General features: G+C 58.7%; 1 protein-coding gene across 1 annotated transcript; it reads left to right on the forward strand.

Annotated features, from left to right (window-relative positions):
- Positions 1-4,722: 4,722 nt before the first annotated feature.
- On the forward strand, positions 4,723-18,450 carry STARD10 (StAR related lipid transfer domain containing 10). Its single transcript, XM_085216533.1, has 5 exons — positions 4,723-4,789; positions 4,909-5,053; positions 13,812-13,959; positions 18,098-18,201; positions 18,289-18,450. The coding sequence occupies exons 1-5, from the start codon at positions 4,764-4,766 to the stop codon at positions 18,424-18,426; spliced, it is 561 nt and encodes a 186-aa protein (XP_085072659.1). The 5' UTR covers positions 4,723-4,763; the 3' UTR covers positions 18,427-18,450.
- The last annotated feature ends 273 nt before the right edge of the window (positions 18,451-18,723 follow it).

Raw genomic sequence — 18,723 nt, forward strand, 5'->3', positions numbered from 1 at the left:
CCAATCCCATTGCCCAACCCTACATCCCAATCCCATTCCCCACTCCCATTCCCCACCCCCATTCCTCCCATCCCATACCCCAACCCCATACCCCCAACCATACCCCAATCCCATTGCCCAGCCCTATATCCCAATCCCCCCCCATTCCCGTTCCCATTCCCATTCCCATACCCTATTACTCTCCAATCCATTTCCCTCCACCCCATTCTCCCCATCCCATTCCCACCCCAATTTCCACCATCCCATTCCCAACTTTCCATCCCAATCTCCCATCCCATTCCTCCCCATCCCATTCCATCCCATTTCCATCCCAATTTCCCATCCCATTCCATCTCATCCCATTCCATCCCATTTCCATTCCACATCCCATTCACAATCTCCCATTCCCGTTCCCATCACCCAATCCCAATAAGGCCCATCCCATCCCACCCCATCCCACCCCACCCCATCCCATCCCATCCCATCCCATCCCATCCCATCCCATCCCATCCCATCCCATCCCATCCCATCCCACCCCATCCCACCTCATCCCATTCCACCCCATCCCATCCCACCCCATCCCATCCCATCTGATCCCACCCCATCCCACCCCATCCCATCCCATTCCCATTCCCACCCCCCAATCCCAATAACCCCCATCCCATTCCAGTCTCCCATCCCATTCCCACCCTATTCCCCATCCCAATCCCATCCCAACCTCTCATTCCAATCTCCCCATCCCATCCCATCCCATTCCCAACCTTCCATCCATTTCCCCCATCCCATTCCTATTCCCAATCTCCCATCCCACTCCCATCCCACAATCCCAGTCTCCTATCCCCATCCCATTCCCATCACCCAATCCCAATAACCTCCATCCCATCCCATCCCATCCCATCCCATCCCATCCCATCCCATCCCATCCCATCCCATCCCATCCCATCCCATCCCATCCCATCCCATCCCACCCCACCCCATCCCATCCCATCCCATCCCATCCCACCCCATCCCATCCCATCCCATCCCATCCCATCCCACCCCATCCCACCCCACCCCACCCCATTCCCAATCTCCATGGGACAATGGCGGTGTGCAAATAGCAGTGTGTGAATGGGGCTGTGCGCGTGGGGTGCTGCACGTGGGGGTGGACAGCTGGGGGCATGCAAATGGGGCCGTGAAAATAGAGGTGTGCAAATAGAGGTGTGCAAATAGAGGTGTGCAAATGGGGGTGTGCAAATAGAGGTGTGCAAATGGGGGTGTGCAAATAGAGGTGTGTAAATAGAGGTGTGCAAATAGAGGTGTGCAAATAGGGGTGTGCAAATAGAGGTGTGCAAATGGGGGTGTGCAAATAGAGGTGTGTAAATAGAGGTGTGCAAATAGAGGTGTGCAAATGGGGGTGTGCAAATAGAGGTGTGTAAATAGAGGTGTGCAAATAGGGGCCTGAAAATAGGGGCATGCAAATAGAGGTGTGCAAATGGGGGCCTGAAAATAGGGGCATGCAAATAGAGGTGTGCAAATGGGGGCCTGAAAATAGGGGCGTGCAAATAGAGGTGTGCAAATGGGGGCGTAAAAATAGAGGTGTGCAAATAGAGGTGTGCAAATAGGGGCGTGCAAATAGGATTTGCACATCGAGGCATGCAAATGGGGTTGTGCAAACGGGGCTACGCATCCGGGGGTGTGCAAACGGGGGCGTGCAAATAGAGGTGTGTAAATAGAGGTGTGCAAATAGAGGTGTGCAAATGGGGGTGTGCAAATAGAGGTGTGTAAATAGAGGTGTGCAAATAGGGGCCTGAAAATAGGGGCATGCAAATAGAGGTGTGCAAATGGGGGCCTGAAAATAGGGGCGTGCAAATAGAGGTGTGCAAATGGGGGCGTAAAAATAGAGGTGTGCAAATAGAGGCGTGCAAATAGGGGCGTGCAAATGGGGTGTGCAAATAGGGGAGTGCAAATGGTGGCCTGAAAATAGAGGTGTGCAAATAGAGGTGTGCAAATGGGGGTGTGCAAATAGAGGTGTGACAATAGAGGTGTGCAAATGGGGGCGTGCAAATAGAGGTGTGCAAATAGGGGCGTGCAAATGGGGGCGTGCAAATAGAGGTGTGCAAACGGGGGCGTGCAATTTGGGGCGTGCAAATAGGATTGTGCACACGAGGCCATGCAAATGGGGTTGTGCAAACGGGGCTACGCACCCGGGGTGTGCAAACGGGGGCGTGCAAATAGGGGGCGTGCAAATAGGGGTGTGCAAATAGGGGTGTGCAAATAGGGGCGTGCAAATAGGGGGCCTGAAAATAGGGGCGTGCAAATAGAGGTGTGCAAATAGGGGCGTGCAAACGGGGGCGTGCAATTTGGGGCGTGCAAATAGGATTGTGCACACGAGGCCATGCAAATGGGGTTGTGCAAACGGGGCTACGCACCCGGGGGTGTGCAAAAGGAGGCGTGCAAATAGGGGGCGTGCAAATAGGGGCGTGCAAATAGGGGCGTGCAAATAGGGGCGTGCAAATAGGGGCGTGCAAATAGGGGCGTGCAAATAGGGTGTGCAAATAGGGGCGTGCAAATAGGGTTGTGCAAATAGGGGCGTGCAAATGGGGGCGTGCAAATAGGGGCGTGCAAATAGGGGCGTGCACGTTTAATGGGGCGTGCAAATAGGGGTGTGCAAATAGAGGTGTGCAAATAGGGCCGCGCACCTGCGAGTGTGCAAATAGGGGCGTGCAAATAGGGACGTGCAAATAGGGGCGCGCAAATAGGGGGCGTGCAAATAGAGGTCTGCAAATGGGGGCGTGCAAATGGGGGTGTGCAATTTGGGGCGTGCAAATAGGATTGTGCAAATGAGGGCCTGCAAATGGGGTTGTGCAAATGGGGCTACGCAATCGGGGGTGTGCAAATAGGGGCGTGCAAATAGGGGCGTGCAAATAGGGGTGTGCAAATGGGGTGGCAAACGTTTGGAGGAAACGGGGCTGAACGAATGGAGTTGTGCAAATAGGGGCGTGCAAATGTGAGTGTGCAAACGGGGGCGTGCAAATAGGGGCGTGCAAATAGAGGCGTGCAAATGGGGGCGTGCAAATAGAGGGGTGCAAATAGAGGGGTGCAAATAGGGGCGTGCAAATAGGGGCGTGCAAATAGGGGGCGTGCAAATAGAGGTGTGCAAATAGAGGTGTGCAAATAGGGGCGTGCAAATAGGGGCGTGCAAATAGGGGCGTGCAAATAGGGGCGTGCAAATAGGGGGCGTGCAAATAGGGGTTTGCAAATGGGGGCGTGCAAATAGGGGTGTGCAAATAGGGGTGTGCAATATGGGGCGTGCAAATAGGAGTGTGCAAATGAGGGCATGCAAATGGGGTTGTGCAAACGGGGCTACGCACCAAGGGGTGTGCAAATGGGGGGGTGCAAATAGGGGCGTGCAAATAGAGGTGTGCAAATAGAGGTGTGCAAATAGGGGCGTGCAAATAAAGGCGTGCAAATGGGGGCGTGCAAATAGAGGTGTGCAAATAGAGGTGTGCAAATGGGGGTGTGCAAATAGGGGCGTGCAAATAGGGGCGTGTAAATGGGGGCGTGCAAATAGAGGTGTGCAAATAGAGGTGTGCAAATGGGGGCGTGCAAATGGGGGTGTGCAAATAGAGATGTGCAAATAAAGGGCTGCAAATAGGGGTGTGCAAATAGGGGGGTGCAAATAGGGGCGTGCAAATGGGGGCGTGCAAATAGGGGCGTGCAATTTGGGGCGTGCAAATAGGATGGTGCACACGAGGCCATGCAAATGGGGCTGTGCAAACGGGGCTACGCACATAGGGTGTGCAAATCAGGGGCGTGCAAATAGGGGCGTGCAAATAGGGGGCGTGCAAATAGGGGTGTGCAAATGGGGGCGTGCAAAGGGGGGCGTGCAAATAGGGGTGTGCAAATAGGGGCGTGCAAATTGGGGGTGCAAATAGGGGTGTGCAAATGGGGGTGCAAAAATAGAGGGGTGCAAATAGGGGCGTGCAAATAGAGGTGTGCAATTGGGGGCATAAAATAGAGGTGTGCAAATAGAGGTGTGCAAATGGTGGTGTGCAAATAGGGGCGTGCAAATAGGGGCGTGCAAATAGAGGGGTGCAAATGGGGCTGTGCAAATAGGGGCGTGCAAATAGAGGTGTGCAAATGGGGGTGTGCAAATAGGGGCGTGCAAATAGAGGCGTGCAAATGGGGGTGTGCAAATAGGGGCGTGCAAATAGAGGGGTGCAAATGGGGGCGTGCAAATAGGGGCGTGCAAATAGAGGGGTGCAAATGGGGGCGTGCAAATAGGGGCGTGCAAATAGAGGTGTGCAAATGGGGGCGTGCAAATAGGGGTGTGCAAATAGGGGTGTGCAAATGGGGGCGTGCAAATAGGGGCGTGCAAACGGGGGCGTGCAATTTGGGGCGTGCAAATAGGATTGTGCACACGAGGCCATGCAAATGGGGTTGTGCAAACGGGGCTACGCACCCATGGGGGTGCAAACTGGGGCGTGCAAATAGGGGGCGTGCAAATAGGGGGCGTGCAAATGGGGGCGTGCAAATAGGGGGTGTGCAAATAGGGGGCGTGCAAATAGGGGCGTGCAAATAGAGGTGTGCAAATAGAGGTGTGCAAATAGGGGCGTGCAAATAGGGGCGTGCAAATAGGGGTGTGCAAATGGGGGCGTGCAAATAGAGGTGTGCAAATAGGGGCGTGCAAATAGGGGCGTGCAAATAGGGGCGTGCAAATAGGGGCGTGCAAATAGGGGTGCCCCTCCCCCCCCCTTTTTTGCCCCTCCCCCTCCCCGCCCATCGCGCACGGCGCAGCCGGGATGGCGTTGGGTACCGGGATCCCTCCGTAGGGAGAGCAGCTTTGGGATTCCCCCCCCCACTGTTGCTATTCATCCCATAAAGAACTCCCCGCTCTCCCCTCACTCCTCTCCTCCCCCCACCCCGGGCCATGTCGTGTCGCGACAGCGTGCAGATTCCCGACGATCGCGATTTCGTGGCGTTCAGAGAGGAGTGCGAATGCGATCGGGATTGGAAAGTGAGCTACAGCAAAGGGAGCGTCAGCGTTTGGGTGAGAGCCGGGGGGAGCGAGAGCTGCGTGCAGAGCATCAAGGTGAGGGGGGGGGTCGGGGGGGTCGGGGACCTTGTAGGGACGGGGGGGGCTATGGGGAGTGGGGAGCCCCATGGCCAATGGGACCCCGTGGTGAGGGGGGGTCCTGTAGGGAGTGGGGACCCTGTGGTGAGGGGGGGTCCTATAAGAAGTGGGGACCCTCCTGGTGAATGGGGACCCCATAGTGAGGGGGGGTCCTGTAGGGAGTGGGGACCCTATGGTGAATGGGGACCCCTTGGTGAGAGGGGGTCCTATAGGGAGTGGGGACCTCCCTGGTGAATGGGGACCCTGTGGTGAGGGGGGGTCCTGTAGGGAGTGGGGACCCCTGTGAATGGGGACCCTGTGGTGAGGGGGGGTCCTGTAGGGAGTGGGGACCCTATAAGAAGTGGGGACCCCCGTGGTGAATGGGAACCCTGTGGTGAGGGGGGGTCCTATAGGGAGTGGGGACCCCCGTGGTGAGGGGGGGTCCTGTAGGGAGTGGGGACCCCGTGGTGAGGAGGGGTCCTGTAGGGAGTGGGGACCCTATGGTGAATGGGGACCCCATAGTGAGGGGGGGTCCTGTAGGGAGTGGGGACCCCCGTGGTGAATGGGGACCCTGTGGTGAGGAGGGGTCCTATAGGGAGTGGAGACCCCTGTGAATGGGGACCCCATAGTGAGGAGGGGTCCTATAGGGAGTGGAGACCCTGTGGTGAATGGGGACCCCATAGTGAGGGGGGGTCCTATAGGGAGTGGGGACCCCCGTGGTGAATGGGGACCCTGTGGTGAGGGGGGGTCCTGTAGGGAGTGGGGACCCTGTGGTGAATGGGGACCCCATAGTGAGGGGGGGTCCTGTAGGGAGTGGGGACCCCCGTGGTGAATGGGGACCCTGTGGTGAGGGGGGGTCCTGTAGGGAGTGGGGACCCTGTGGTGAATGGGGACCCCATAGTGAGGGGGGGTCCTGTAGGGAGTGGGGACCCTGTGGTGAATGGGGACCCCATAGTGAGGGGGGGTCCTGTAGGGAGTGGGGACCCTGTGGTGAATGGGGACCCCATAGTGAGGGGGGGTCCTGTAGGGAGTGGGGACCCTGTGGTGAATGGGGACCCCATAGTGAGGAGGGGTCTTATGGAGAGTGGGGACCCTATGGTGAATGGGGACCCTGTGGTGAGGGGGGGTCTTATGGGGAGTGGGGACCCCCTGGTGAATGGGGACCCCGTAGTGAGGAGGGGTCCTGTAGGGAGTGGGGACCCCCGTGGTGAATGGGGACCCCGTGGTGAGGGGGGGTCCTATAGGAAGTGGGGACCCTGTGGTGAATGGGGACCTCGTGGTGAGGGGGGGTCCTGTAGGGAGTGGGGACCCTATAAGAAGTGGGGACCCCCGTGGTGAATGGGGACCCCGTGGTGAGGAGGGGTCCTGTAGGGAGTGGGGACCCCCCTGGTGAATGGGGACCCCATAGTGAGGGGGGGTCCTATAGGGAGTGGGGACCCTATGGTGAATGGGGACCCCATAGTGGAGGGGGGTCCTGTAGGGAGTGGGGACCCTATGGTGAATGGGGACCCCTTGGTGAGAGGGGGTCCTATAGGGAGTGGAGACCCCCCTGGTGAATGGGGACCCTGTGGTGAGGGGGGTCCTATAGGGAGTGGGGACCCTGTGGTGAATGGGGACCCCATAGTGAGGAGGGGTCCTATAGGGAGTGGGGACCCTATAAGAAGTGGGGACCCCCGTGGTGAGGAGGGGTCTTATGGGGAGTGGGGACCCTGTGGTGAATGGGGACCCCGTGGTGAGGGGGGTTCCTGTAGGGAGTGGGGACCCCCTGGTGAATGGGGACCCCGTGGTGAGGGGGGGTCCTGTAGAGAGTGGGGACCCTATGGTGAATAAGGACCCCGTGGTGAGGGGGGGTCCTGTAGGGAGTGGGGACCCCCCTGGTGAATGGGGACCCCATGGTGAGGAGGGGTCCTATAGGGAGTGGGGACCCCCGTGGTGAATGGGGACCCCGTGGTGAGGAGGGGTCCTATAGGGAGTGGGGACCCCCTGGTGAATGGGGACCCCGTGGTGAGGGGGGGTCCTATAGGAAGTGGGGACCCTGTGGTGAATGGGGACCCCGTGGTGAGGAGGGGTCCTGTAGGGAGTGGGGACCCCCGTGGTGAATGGGGACCCCACAGTGAGGAGGGGTCCTATAGGGAGTGGGGACCCTGTGGTGAATGGGGACCCCATAGTGAGGAGGGGTCTTATGGGGAGTGGGGACCCTATGGTGAGGAGGGGTCCTATAGGGAGTGGGGACCCTATGGTGAATGGGGACCCTATGGTGAGGGGGGGTCCTGTAGGGAGTGGGGACCCCCCTGGTGAATGGGGACCCTGAGGTGAGGGGGGTCCTGTAGGGAGTGGGGACCCCCTGGTGAATGGGGACCCTGTGGTGAGGAGGGGTCCTGTAGGGAGTGGGGACCCCCCTGGTGAATGGGGACCCTGTGGTGAGGAGGGGTCCTGTAGGGAGTGGGGACCCCGTGGTGAATGGGGACCCCATAGTGAGGAGGGGTCTTATGGGGAGTGGGGACCCTATGGTGAGGAGGGGTCCTATAGGGAGTGGGGACCCTATGGTGAATGGGGACCCTATGGTGAGGGGGGGTCCTGTAGGGAGTGGGGACCCCCCTGGTGAATGGGGACCCTGTGGTGAGGAGGGGTCCTGTAGGGAGTGGGGACCCCCCTGGTGAATGGGGACCCTGTGGTGAGGAGGGGTCCTGTAGGGAGTGGGGACCCCGTGGTGAATGGGGACCCCATAGTGAGGAGGGGTCCTGTAGGGAGTGGGGACCCTGTGGTGAATGGGGACCCCATGGTGAGGGGGGGTCCTGTAGGGAGTGGGGACCCCGTGGTGAATGGGGACCCCATAGTGAGGAGGGGTCTTATGGAGAGTGGGGACACTGTGGTGAATGGGGACCCCGTGGTGAGGGGGGGTCCTGTAGGGAGTGGGGACCCTATGGTGAATGGGGACCCCATAGTGAGGAGGGGTCCTATGGGAAGTGGGGACCCTATAAGAAGTGGGGACCCTGTGGTGAATGGGGACCCCATGGTGAGGAGGGGTCCCACGGGAAGTGGGGACCCCCGCGGTGAGGAGGGGTCCTGTAGGGAGTGGGGACCCTATAGGAAGTGGGGACCCCCGTGGTGAATGGGGACCCCATAGTGAGGAGGGGTCCTATAGGGAGGGGAGACCCTATAGGAAGTGGGGACCCCCCTGGTGATTGGGGACCCCATGGTGAGGAGAGACCCTATAAGGAATGCGGCCCCCCCCTTGGTCAGCGCAGACCCCATAGGGTGGGGGGGTGCCTTGGGGGGGAGGGAGAGGGGATTGGGGACCCCTGTGATGAACGGGGACCCCATAACGAGGAGGGACCCCCATGGTGAATGAGGACCCCAGGGATGAGCTGTGACCCCATTCCGTAATGGGGTCCCGTACGGCTGAGAAAAGCCCCCAAACGTTGATCGGGACCCCATAGGGAGGTGACGGACCCCGAAAGCTCGGAGCTGAGTGGGGACCCCACAAGGTGACCAGGGTGCACCCGTGGGTGACAACGGCAGCGTGCCACGTCTGCTTATGGGGTCAGCGGTGCGGGACGTCCCCCACGGGGGGGGGTGGGACGTCACCAGGATGTCCTGGTGCCACGCCGCCATGGGAAAGGTGACACCGCCAGGGTGTGGGATCGGCTCCGTTTATAGGGCACGTAGCCCGCCCTATAGGGTGGCACCGTCCCCAAGGTGCCACCTGAGACCCCCCCACCCCCCCCGCGCCGATGCGGCTTCGGCCTCCTCCTCCCCCTCCTCATCCCACACCCCGCAGAGTCAATATTGACTCAGGGTTGGGACGCGGTGCTGGGTGACACTGAGGGGACGGGGAGGGTGGCGCTGACGGGAGGGGGTGGGTGGCACCGAGGGGGGGGCGCATCCCAGGGGCACCCCGGTGGTAATCACAGGTGGCACCCCAATGGGAACCCAGTGGCACCCCAAAAGGCATCCCAATGGCACCCCATTGGCACCCAGTGGGAATCCCAGTGGGAACCCCAATAGCACCCCAGTGGCACCTGAGTGGGCACCCCAATAGCACCCCAATGGGAACCCCAATAGCACCCCAGTGGGCACCCCAGTAGCACCTCAGTGGGCACCCCAATGGGAACCCCAATAGCAACCCAGGGGGCACCCCAATGGGCACCCCAATAGCACCCCAGTGGGCACCCCAATAGCACCCCAGTGGGCATCCCGATGGGAACCCCAGTAGCACCCCAGGGGGCACCCCAATGGGAACCCCAATAGCACCCCAGTGGCACCTGAGTGGGCACCCCAATAGCACCCCAATGGGAACCCCAATGGGAACCCAATGGGCATCCCGATGGGAACCCCAATAGCACCCCAGGGGGCACCCCAATAGGAACACCAATAGCACCCCAATGGGCACCCCAATGGGAACCCAATGGGCACCCCAATAGCACCCAAATGGGAACACCAATAGCACCCCAATGGGAACCCCAATAGCACCCCAATGGACACCCCAATGGGAACCCCAATAGCACCCGAATGGGAACACCAATAGCACCCCAATGGGCACCCCAATGGGAACACCAATAGCACCCCAATGGGCACCCCAATGGGAACACCAATAGCACCCCAATGGGCACCCCAATGGGAACACCAATAGTACCTCAATGGGAACACCAATAGGAACCCCAATAGCACCCCAATGGGCACCCCAATAGGAACGCCAATAGCACCCCAGTGGGCACCCCAATGGGAACCCCAATAGCACCCCAGGGGGCACCCCAATGGGAACCCCAATAGCACCCCAGTGGCACCTGAGTGGGCACCCCAATAGCACCCCAATGGGAACCCCAATAGCACCCCAATGGGCACCCCCATGGGAACACCAATAGCACCCCAATGGGCACCCCAATGGGAACCCCAGTAGCACCCCAATGGCATCCCAATAGCACCCTGGTGGGCACCCCAATGTGAACCCCAATAGCACCCCAATAGCACCCCAATAGCACCACAATGGGCACCCAGTGGGCACCACAGTGGCATCCCAATAGGAATCCCAATGGCACCCCAATCGATTATACCCCAATGGCACCCGAATGGGCGCTCCAGTGACACCCCAATGGCACCCCAGTGGGTACCCCAATAGGTACCCCAACAGCACCCCAGTAGCACCCCAGTGGGCATCCCAATGGGAACCCCAATAGCACCCCAGTAGCACCCCAATGGGCGCCCTAATGGGAACCCCAATAGCACCCCAATGGGCACCCCAATGGGAATTAAACTGGCACCCCAATAGCACCCCAGTGGGCATCCCAATAGCACCCTGGTGGGCACCCCAATGGGAACCCCAATAGCACCCCAGCGGGAACCCCAATAGCACCCCAATGGGCACCCCAATAGCGCCCCAGTGGCACCCCAGTGGGTACCTAAGTGGGCATCCCAATGGGCACCCCAATAGCACCCCAATGGGCACCCAGTGGGCACCACAGTGGCACCCCAAGGGGAATCCCAATGGGAATCCTATGGGGTGCTCCAATGGGCACCCAATGGGCGCCACAGTGGCACCCCAATAGGAATCCCAATGGCACCCCAATCGATTATACCCCAATGGCACCCGAATGGGCGCTCCAGTGACACCCCAATGGCACCCCAGTGGGTACCCCAATGGGAATCCCAATGGCACCCCTATGGGAATCCCAGTGCCACCCCAAGGGTACCCCAGTGGGTATCCCGATAGGTACCCCAACAGCACCCCAGTAGCACCCCAATGGGCACCCCAGTGGGCACCCCAATGGGCGCCCTAATGGGAACCCCAATAGCACCCCAGTAGCACCCCAATGGGCACCCCAGTGGGCATCCCAATGGGAACCCCAGTAGCACCCCAATGGCATCCCAATAGCACCCTGGTGGGCACCCCAATGTGAACCCCAATAGCACCCCAACGGGCACCCCAATAGCACCACAATGGGCACCCAGTGGGCACCACAGTGGCATCCCAATAGGAATCCCAATGGCACCCCAATCGATTATACCCCAATGGCACCCGAATGGGCGCTCCAGTGACACCCCAATGGCACCCCAGTGGGTACCCCAATGGGAATCCCAGTGCCACCACAAGGGTACCCCAGTGGGTATCCCAATAGGTACCCCAACAGCACCCCAATAGCACCCCAGTGGGCATCCCAATGGGAACCCCAATAGCACCCCAGTAGCACCCCAATGGGCGCCCTAATGGGAACCCCAATAGCACCCCAATGGGCACCCCAATGGGAATTAAACTGGCACCCCAATAGCACCCCAGTGGGCATCCCAATAGCACCCTGGTGGGCACCCCAATGGGAACCCCAATAGCACCCCAGCGGGCACCCCAATAGCACCCCAATGGGCACCCCAATAGCGCCCCAGTGGCACCCCAGTGGGTACCTAAGTGGGCATCCCAATGGGCACCCCAATAGCACCCCAATGGGCACCCAGTGGGCACCACAGTGGCACCCCAAGGGGAATCCCAATGGGAATCCTATGGGGTGCTCCAATGGGCACCCAATGGGCGCCACAGTGGCACCCCAATAGGAATCCCAATGGCACCCCAATCGATTACACCCCAATGGCACCCGAATGGGTGCTCCAGTGACACCCCAATGGCACCCCAGTGGGTACCCCAATGGGAATCCCAATGGCACCCCTATGGGAATCCCAGTGCTACCCCAAGGGTACCCCAGTGGGCATCCCAATAGGTACCCCAACAGCACCCCAGTAGCACCCCAAGGGCACCCCAGTGGGCATCCCAATGGGAACCCCAATAGCACCCCAGTAGCACCCCAATGGGCACCCCAGTGGGCATCCCAATGGGAACCCCAATAGCACCCCAGTGGGCACCCCAATGGGCGCCCTAATGGGAACACCAATAGCACCCCAGTGGGCACCCCAATGGGCGCCCTAATGGGAACCCCAATAGCACCCCAGTGGGCACCCCAATGGGCGCCCTAATGGGAACCCCAATAGCACCCCAGTGGCACCCCAGTGGGCACCCCAGTGGGCACCCCAATAGCACCCCAGTGGGCATCCCAGTGGGAATTAAAGTGGCACCCCAATAGCACCCCAGTGGGCACCCCAATGGGAATTAAAGTGGCACCCCAATAGCACCCCAGTGGGCATCCCAATAGCTCCCCAGTGGCACCCCAGTGGGTACCTAAGTGGGCATCCCAGTGGGCGCCCCAATAGCACCCTGGTGGCACCCCAATGGGAATCCCATGGGACGCTACAATGGGTGTCCCAATAGCACCCTGATGGCACCCCGATGGCACCCCAATGGGTGTCCCAATAGCACCCCGATGGCACCCCAATCCATTTTACCCCAGTGGCACCCCAATGGGTGGCCAAATGGGAATGCCAGTGGGAATCCCATAGGACACCCCAATGACACCCCAATGGGCACCCAATGGCACCCAAAGGCACCCAATGGGCACCCAATGGGCACCACAAGTGGCACCCCTATGGGAATCCCAATGGCACCCCTATGGGAATCCCAACGGCACCCCAATGGCAACGCTCCAGCCATGCAACGCTGCAGCTATGCATGCAATGCTCCACCCATGCAACACTCCCTCCATGCAGTGCCCCAGCCATGCAACGCTGCGTCCCTGCAATGGCCCATCCCCGCAACGCCCCGTCCGTGCATGCAACGCTGCATCCATGCGACACTCCGTCCATGCAGAGCTCTATCTGTGCATGCAACGCTGCATCCATGCAACGCTCCACCCCTGCAGCACTGCATCCATGCATTGCTCCACCCCTGCAACACTGCATCTATAGAATGCTGCGTCCATGCAACGCCCCATCCATGCATGCAATGTTCCATCCCTGCAACGCTCCATCCATGCAACACTCCATCCACCCCTGCAACGCTCCACCCCTGCAACGCTGCATCCATGCACTGCTGCATCCACGCAATGCTCCAGCCATGCATGCAATGCTCCAGCCATGCTGTGCTGCACCCATGCAATGCTGCATCCATGCAATGCCCCATCCATGCAACGCTCCATCTATGCATGCAGTGCTCCACCCGTGCAACGTTCCATCCATGCGATGCTCCATCCGTACAGTGCTCTATCTATGCATGCAACACTCCGTCCATGCAACCTTCCATCCCTGCAACACTGCACCTGCAATGCTCTATCCATGCAACACCACAGCTATGTATGCAGTGCTCCATCCATGCAACATTTTATCCCTGCAACATTTCATCCATGCAGTGCTGCATCCATTCAACACTGCATCCATGCAATGCTCCATCTATGCATGCAAGGCTCCATCCATGCAACATTTCATCCCTGCAACGCTCCATCCCTGCAATGCTCCATCCATCCCTGCAACGCTCCATTCATGCAACACTGCATCCATTCAACACTGCATCCATTCAACACTGCATCCATGCAACGCCCCATCCATGCAACGTTCCATCTACGCATGCAACGCTCCATTCATGCAACGCTGTATCCAACACTCCATGCATGCAACGCCCCATCCATGCATGCAATGCCCCATCCATGCAATGCTGCACCCACGCAACGCCCCATCCATGCATGCAACGCCCCATCCATGCATGCAACGCCCCATCCATGCATGCAACGCTCCATCTATGCAATGCTGCACCCACGCAACGCCCCATCCATGCAACGCTGCATCCATTCAACACTGCATCCATGCAACGCTCCTCCCAACATCCCCCCCCCCCCAGCCCTGCCCTGACCCTCGTGCCCTGCAGTGCAGGATGGAGTGCAGGGAGGTGGCTGCAGCGACGCTGTACGACGTGCTGCACGACTCCGAGTACCGCAGCAAATGGGACAGCAACGTCATCGAGAGCTTCGACATCGGCCGCCTGACCGCCAACGCTGACGTGGGCTACTACGCGTGTGAGGGGGGATGGGGGGACAGGGTGCCTGCGGGTGCTAAGGGGTGCACTATGGGTGATAATGGGTGTCCTGTGGGTGATAATGGGAGTCCTATGGGTGATAATGGGTGTCCTATGGGTCGTAATGGGTGCCCAATGGGTTGTAATGGGTGTCCTATAGGTGATAATGGGAGTCCTATGGGTGATAATGGGTGCCCTATGGGTCGTAATGGGTGCCCTATGGGTGATAATGGGTGTCCTATGGGTGATACTGGGTGCCTATGGGTGATAATGGGAGTCCTATGGGTGATACTGGGTGCCTATGGGTGATAATGGGAGTCCTATGGGTGATACTGGGTGCTTATGGGTGCTAGAGGAAGTCCTATGGGTCATACTGGGTGTCCTGTGGGTTGTAATGGGAGTCCTATGGGTGATAATGGGTGTCCTATGGGTCATAATGGGTGCCCTATGGGTGCTAATGGGTGTCCTATGGGTGATAATGGGTGCCCTATGGGTGCTAATGGGTGTCCTATAGGTGATAATGGGTGTCCTATGAGTGATACTGGGTGCCTGTGGGTGCTAAGGGGTGCACTATGGGTGATAATGGGTGTCCTGTGGGTGATAATGGGAGTCCTGTGGGTGCTAATAGGTGTCCTATGGGTGATAATGGGTGTCCTATGGGTCGTAATGGGTGCCCTATGGGTTGTAATGGGAGTCCTATGGGTGATAATGGGTGTCCTATGGGTGATAATGGGTGCCTATGGGTGATAATGGGTCCTATGGGTGTAATGGGAGTCCTATGGGTGCTAATGGGGCCTATGGGTGCATACTGGGTGCCTATGGGTCTAACTGGAGTCCTATGGGTCATACTGGGTGTCCTGTGGGTGCTAATGGGTGCCTATGGGTGATACTGGGTGTCCTGTGGGTGATAATGGGAGTCCTGTGGGTGCTAACAGGTGCCCTATGGGTGATACTGGGTGTCCTATGGGTCGTAATGGAGTCCTATGGGTGATAATGGGTGCCCTATGGGTCGTAATGGGTGCCTATGGGTGATAATGGGTGTCCTATGGTTTATACTGGGTGCCTTATGGGTCTATGGGGTGCCTATGGGTGATACTGGGTGTCCTATGGGTGATAATGGGTGCCTATGGGTCTAATAGGTATCCTATGGTGTCACTTGGTGTCCTATGGGTCGAACTGGGTGCCCTATGGTGTAATGGGAGCCCTATGGGTGTTAATGGGGTCCTATGGGTTAAAATTGGTGCCCTATGGGTCAATGGGGCCCTATGTGCTAATGGGTGTCCTATGGGTGATAATGGGTGCCTATGGGTCACACTGGGTGCCCTATGGGTTAATGGGTGTCCCTATGGGTGATATGGGTGCCTATGGTTAATGGGGTGCCTATGGGTCTAATATGGTGCCCTATGGGTCACTACTGGGTGTCCCTATGGGTTACATGGGGTGCCCTATGGGTTACGTAATGGTGTCCTATGGGGTCACACTGGGTGCCCTATGGGTCATATGGGTGCCCTATGGGGTTATATGGTGCCCTATGGGTTACTGGGTGCCCTATGGGGTCTACATGGCCATGTGCCCTATAGGTCACTCTGGGTGCCCTATGGGTTATATGGGGTGTCCCTATAGGTTACATTGGGTGCTCTATGGGTACACTCTGGTGCCCTATAGGGTCACTACTGGGTGCCCTATGGGTCTACATTGGTTGCCCTATGGGTGTAATGGGGTGCCCTAAGGGTTATTGGGTGCCCTATGGGGTCAATCAATGTGCCCTATGGGTCACTCGCGTGCCCTATGGGTCATATGGGTGCCCTATGGGTTACATTGGGTGCTCTATGGGGTCACTCTGGCTGCCCTATGGTATACTGGGTGCCCTATGGGTTACATGGGTGCCCTATGGGTCACACTGGTGCCCTATGGTCATTGGGTGCCCTATGGGGTCACACTGGTGCCCTATGTGTCCTATGGGGTCCTATGGGTTACATGGGTGTCCTATGGGGTCACACTGGGTGCCCTATTGGTTCATGGGGCCCTATGGGGTCACACTGGCGCCCTATGGGTGCTCACTCTGGGTGCCCTATGGGGTCATACTGGGGGCCCTATGGGTCCTCACTGGGTGCCCTATGGGTCACTCTGGGTGCCCTATGGGTTAATGGATTCCCTATGGGTCATCTGGGTGCCCTATGGGGTCACACACCATGGTGCCCTATAGGTCCTACTGGGTGCCCTATGGGTTACATTGGGTGCCTATGGGTCACTCTGGCTGCCCTATGGGTTATATGGGGTTCCCTATGGGTTACATTGGGTGCCCTATGGGGTCACACACCATGTGCCCTATAGGGTCACTCTGGGTGCCCTATGGGGTCACACTGGGCGCCCTATATGCTCCCACTGGGTGCCCTATGGGTCACTCTGGCTGCCCTATGGGTTATATGGGTCCCTATGGGTCACTCTGGGTGCCCTATGGGTCACACACCATGGGTCCCTATAGGGTCACTCTGGGTGCCCTATGGGTTAATGGGTGCCTATGGGTCACTTTGGCTGCCCTATGGGTTATACTGGGTGCCCTATGGGTTACTTGGTGCCCTATGGGGTCACACTGGTGCCCTATTGGTTATATGGGGTTCCCTATGGGTCATTCTGGGTGCCCTATGGGGTCACACAATGCCATGTGCCCTATGGGTCACTCTGGGTGCCCTATGGGGTCACACTGGGCGCCCTATATGCTCCCACTGGGTGCCCTATGGGATCACTCTGGCTGCCCTATGGGTTATATGGGGTTCCCTATGGGTCATTCTGGGTGCCCTATGGGGTCACACACCATGTGCCCTATATGCTCCCACTGGGTGCCCTATGGGTTACATTGGGTGCTCTATGGGGTCACTCTGGCTGCCCTATGGGGTCACACTGGGTGCCCTATATGCTCACACTGGCTGCCCTATGGGGTCACTCTGGCTGCCCTATGGGTTATATGGGGTTCCCTACGGGTTACGTTGGGTGCCCTATGGGGTCACACACCATGTGCCCTATGGGGTCACTCTGGCTGCCCTATGTGTTATATGGGGTGCCCTATGGGTTACATTGGGTGTCCTATGGGGTCACTCTGGGTGCCCTATGGGTTACATTGGGTGCTCTATGGGGTCACTCTGGCTGCCCTATGGGTCACACTGGGTGCCCTATGGGGTCACTCTGGCTGCCCTATGTGTTATATGGGGTTCCCTACAGGTTACGTTGGGTGCCCTATGGGGTCACACACCATGTGCCCTATGGGGTCACTCTGGCTGCCCTATGTGTTATATGGGGTGCCCTATGGGTTACATTGGGTGCTCTATGGGGTCACTCTGGCTGCCCTATGTGTTATATGGGGTGCCCTATGGGTTACATTGGTGTCCTATGGGGTCACACTGGGTGCCCTATGGGTTACATTGGGTGCCCTATGGGGTCACGCTGGCTGCCCTATGTGTTATATGGGGTGCCCTATGGGTTACATTGGGTGTCCTATGGGGTCACACTGGGTGCCCTATGGGTTACATTGGTGCTCTATGGGTCACTCTGGCTGCCCTATGGGTCACTCTGGGTGCCCTATGGGGTCACACTGGGTGCCCTATATGCTCCCACTGGCTGCCCTATGGGGTCACTCTGGGTGCCCTATGGGTTACATAGGGTTCCCTATGGGTCACTCTGGGTGCCCTATGGGGTCATACTGGGTGCCCTATGGGGTCACTCTGGCTGCCCTATGGGTTATATGGGGTTCCCTATGGGTCACTCTGGGTGCCCTATGGGGTCACACTGGGCGCCCTATATGCCCCCACTGGGTGCCCTATGGGGTCACTCTGGGTGCCCTAGGGGTTACATTGGGTGCCCTATAGGTTTACATTGGGTGCCCTATGGGGTCACTCTGGCTGCCCTATGTGTTATATGGGGTTCCCTATGGGTTACGTTGGGTGCCCTATGGGGTCACACACCATGTGCCCTATAGGGTCACTCTGGCTGCCCTATGGGGTCACTCTGGCTGCCCTACAGGCTCACTCTGGCTGCCCTGCATCCTCCCACTATTCACCCTCCGTGCTCCACGGCTGCCCTATTGGGTGCCCTATAGGGCGCCCTATAGGTGCCCTACGGCCCTGACCCCAAACCCCCCGCAGGGAAGTGCCCGAAGCCTCTGAAGAACCGCGACGTGGTGACCCTGCGCTCCTGGCTGCCAATGGGCAACGACTTCATCATCATGAATTACTCCGTCAAGCACCCGGTGAGCGCTACGGGGCGGCCTGTGGGGCGCCTATGGGGTCCTTGACGGGGTCAGGGAGGTGACGACCCCCCTTGGTTCGCCCTACAGAGGTACCCACCCAGGAAGGATATGGTGAGGGCCGTGTCGCTGCGCACCGGGTATCTGGTGAGGGGAACGGGGGAACGGAGCTGCTGCATCACCTACCTGGCGCAGGTGGACCCCAAAGGTAATGGGGTTATGGGGTAATGGGGTGATGGGGTAATGGGATGGGATGGGTGGGGTGGGATGGGATGGGATGGGATGGGTGGGGTGGGGTGGGATGGGGGGGTGGGGTGGGGTGGAGCTGCTGCATCACCTACCTGGCGCAGGTGGACCCCAAAGGTAATGGGGTTATGGGGTTATGGGGTAATGGGGGATTGGGTAATGGGGGATTGGGGTAATAGGGAATTGAGATGGGATGGGGGTAATGGATGGGATGGGATGGAGCTGCTGCATCACGTACCTGGTGCAGGTGGACCCCAAAGGTAATGGGGTAATGGGGTG

Source organism: Meleagris gallopavo, chromosome 1 (assembly GCF_905368555.1).
Source record: "Meleagris gallopavo chromosome 1, MGAL_WU_HG_1.1, whole genome shotgun sequence".
In the NCBI taxonomy this organism is placed as follows: Eukaryota; Metazoa; Chordata; class Aves; order Galliformes; family Phasianidae; genus Meleagris; species Meleagris gallopavo.

Excerpts from the sequence above, each read along its gene's own strand:
- STARD10 (XM_085216533.1), top strand. The coding sequence starts at position 4,764 with ATGGCGTTGGGTACCGGGATCCCTCC. Across the intron at positions 4,790-4,908 it reads TTGGGTACCGGGATCCCTCC|CGTGCAGATTCCCGACGATC; the intron begins GTAGGGAGAGCA and ends GTGTCGCGACAG. Across the intron at positions 18,202-18,288 it reads ATTACTCCGTCAAGCACCCG|AGGTACCCACCCAGGAAGGA; the intron begins GTGAGCGCTACG and ends TTCGCCCTACAG.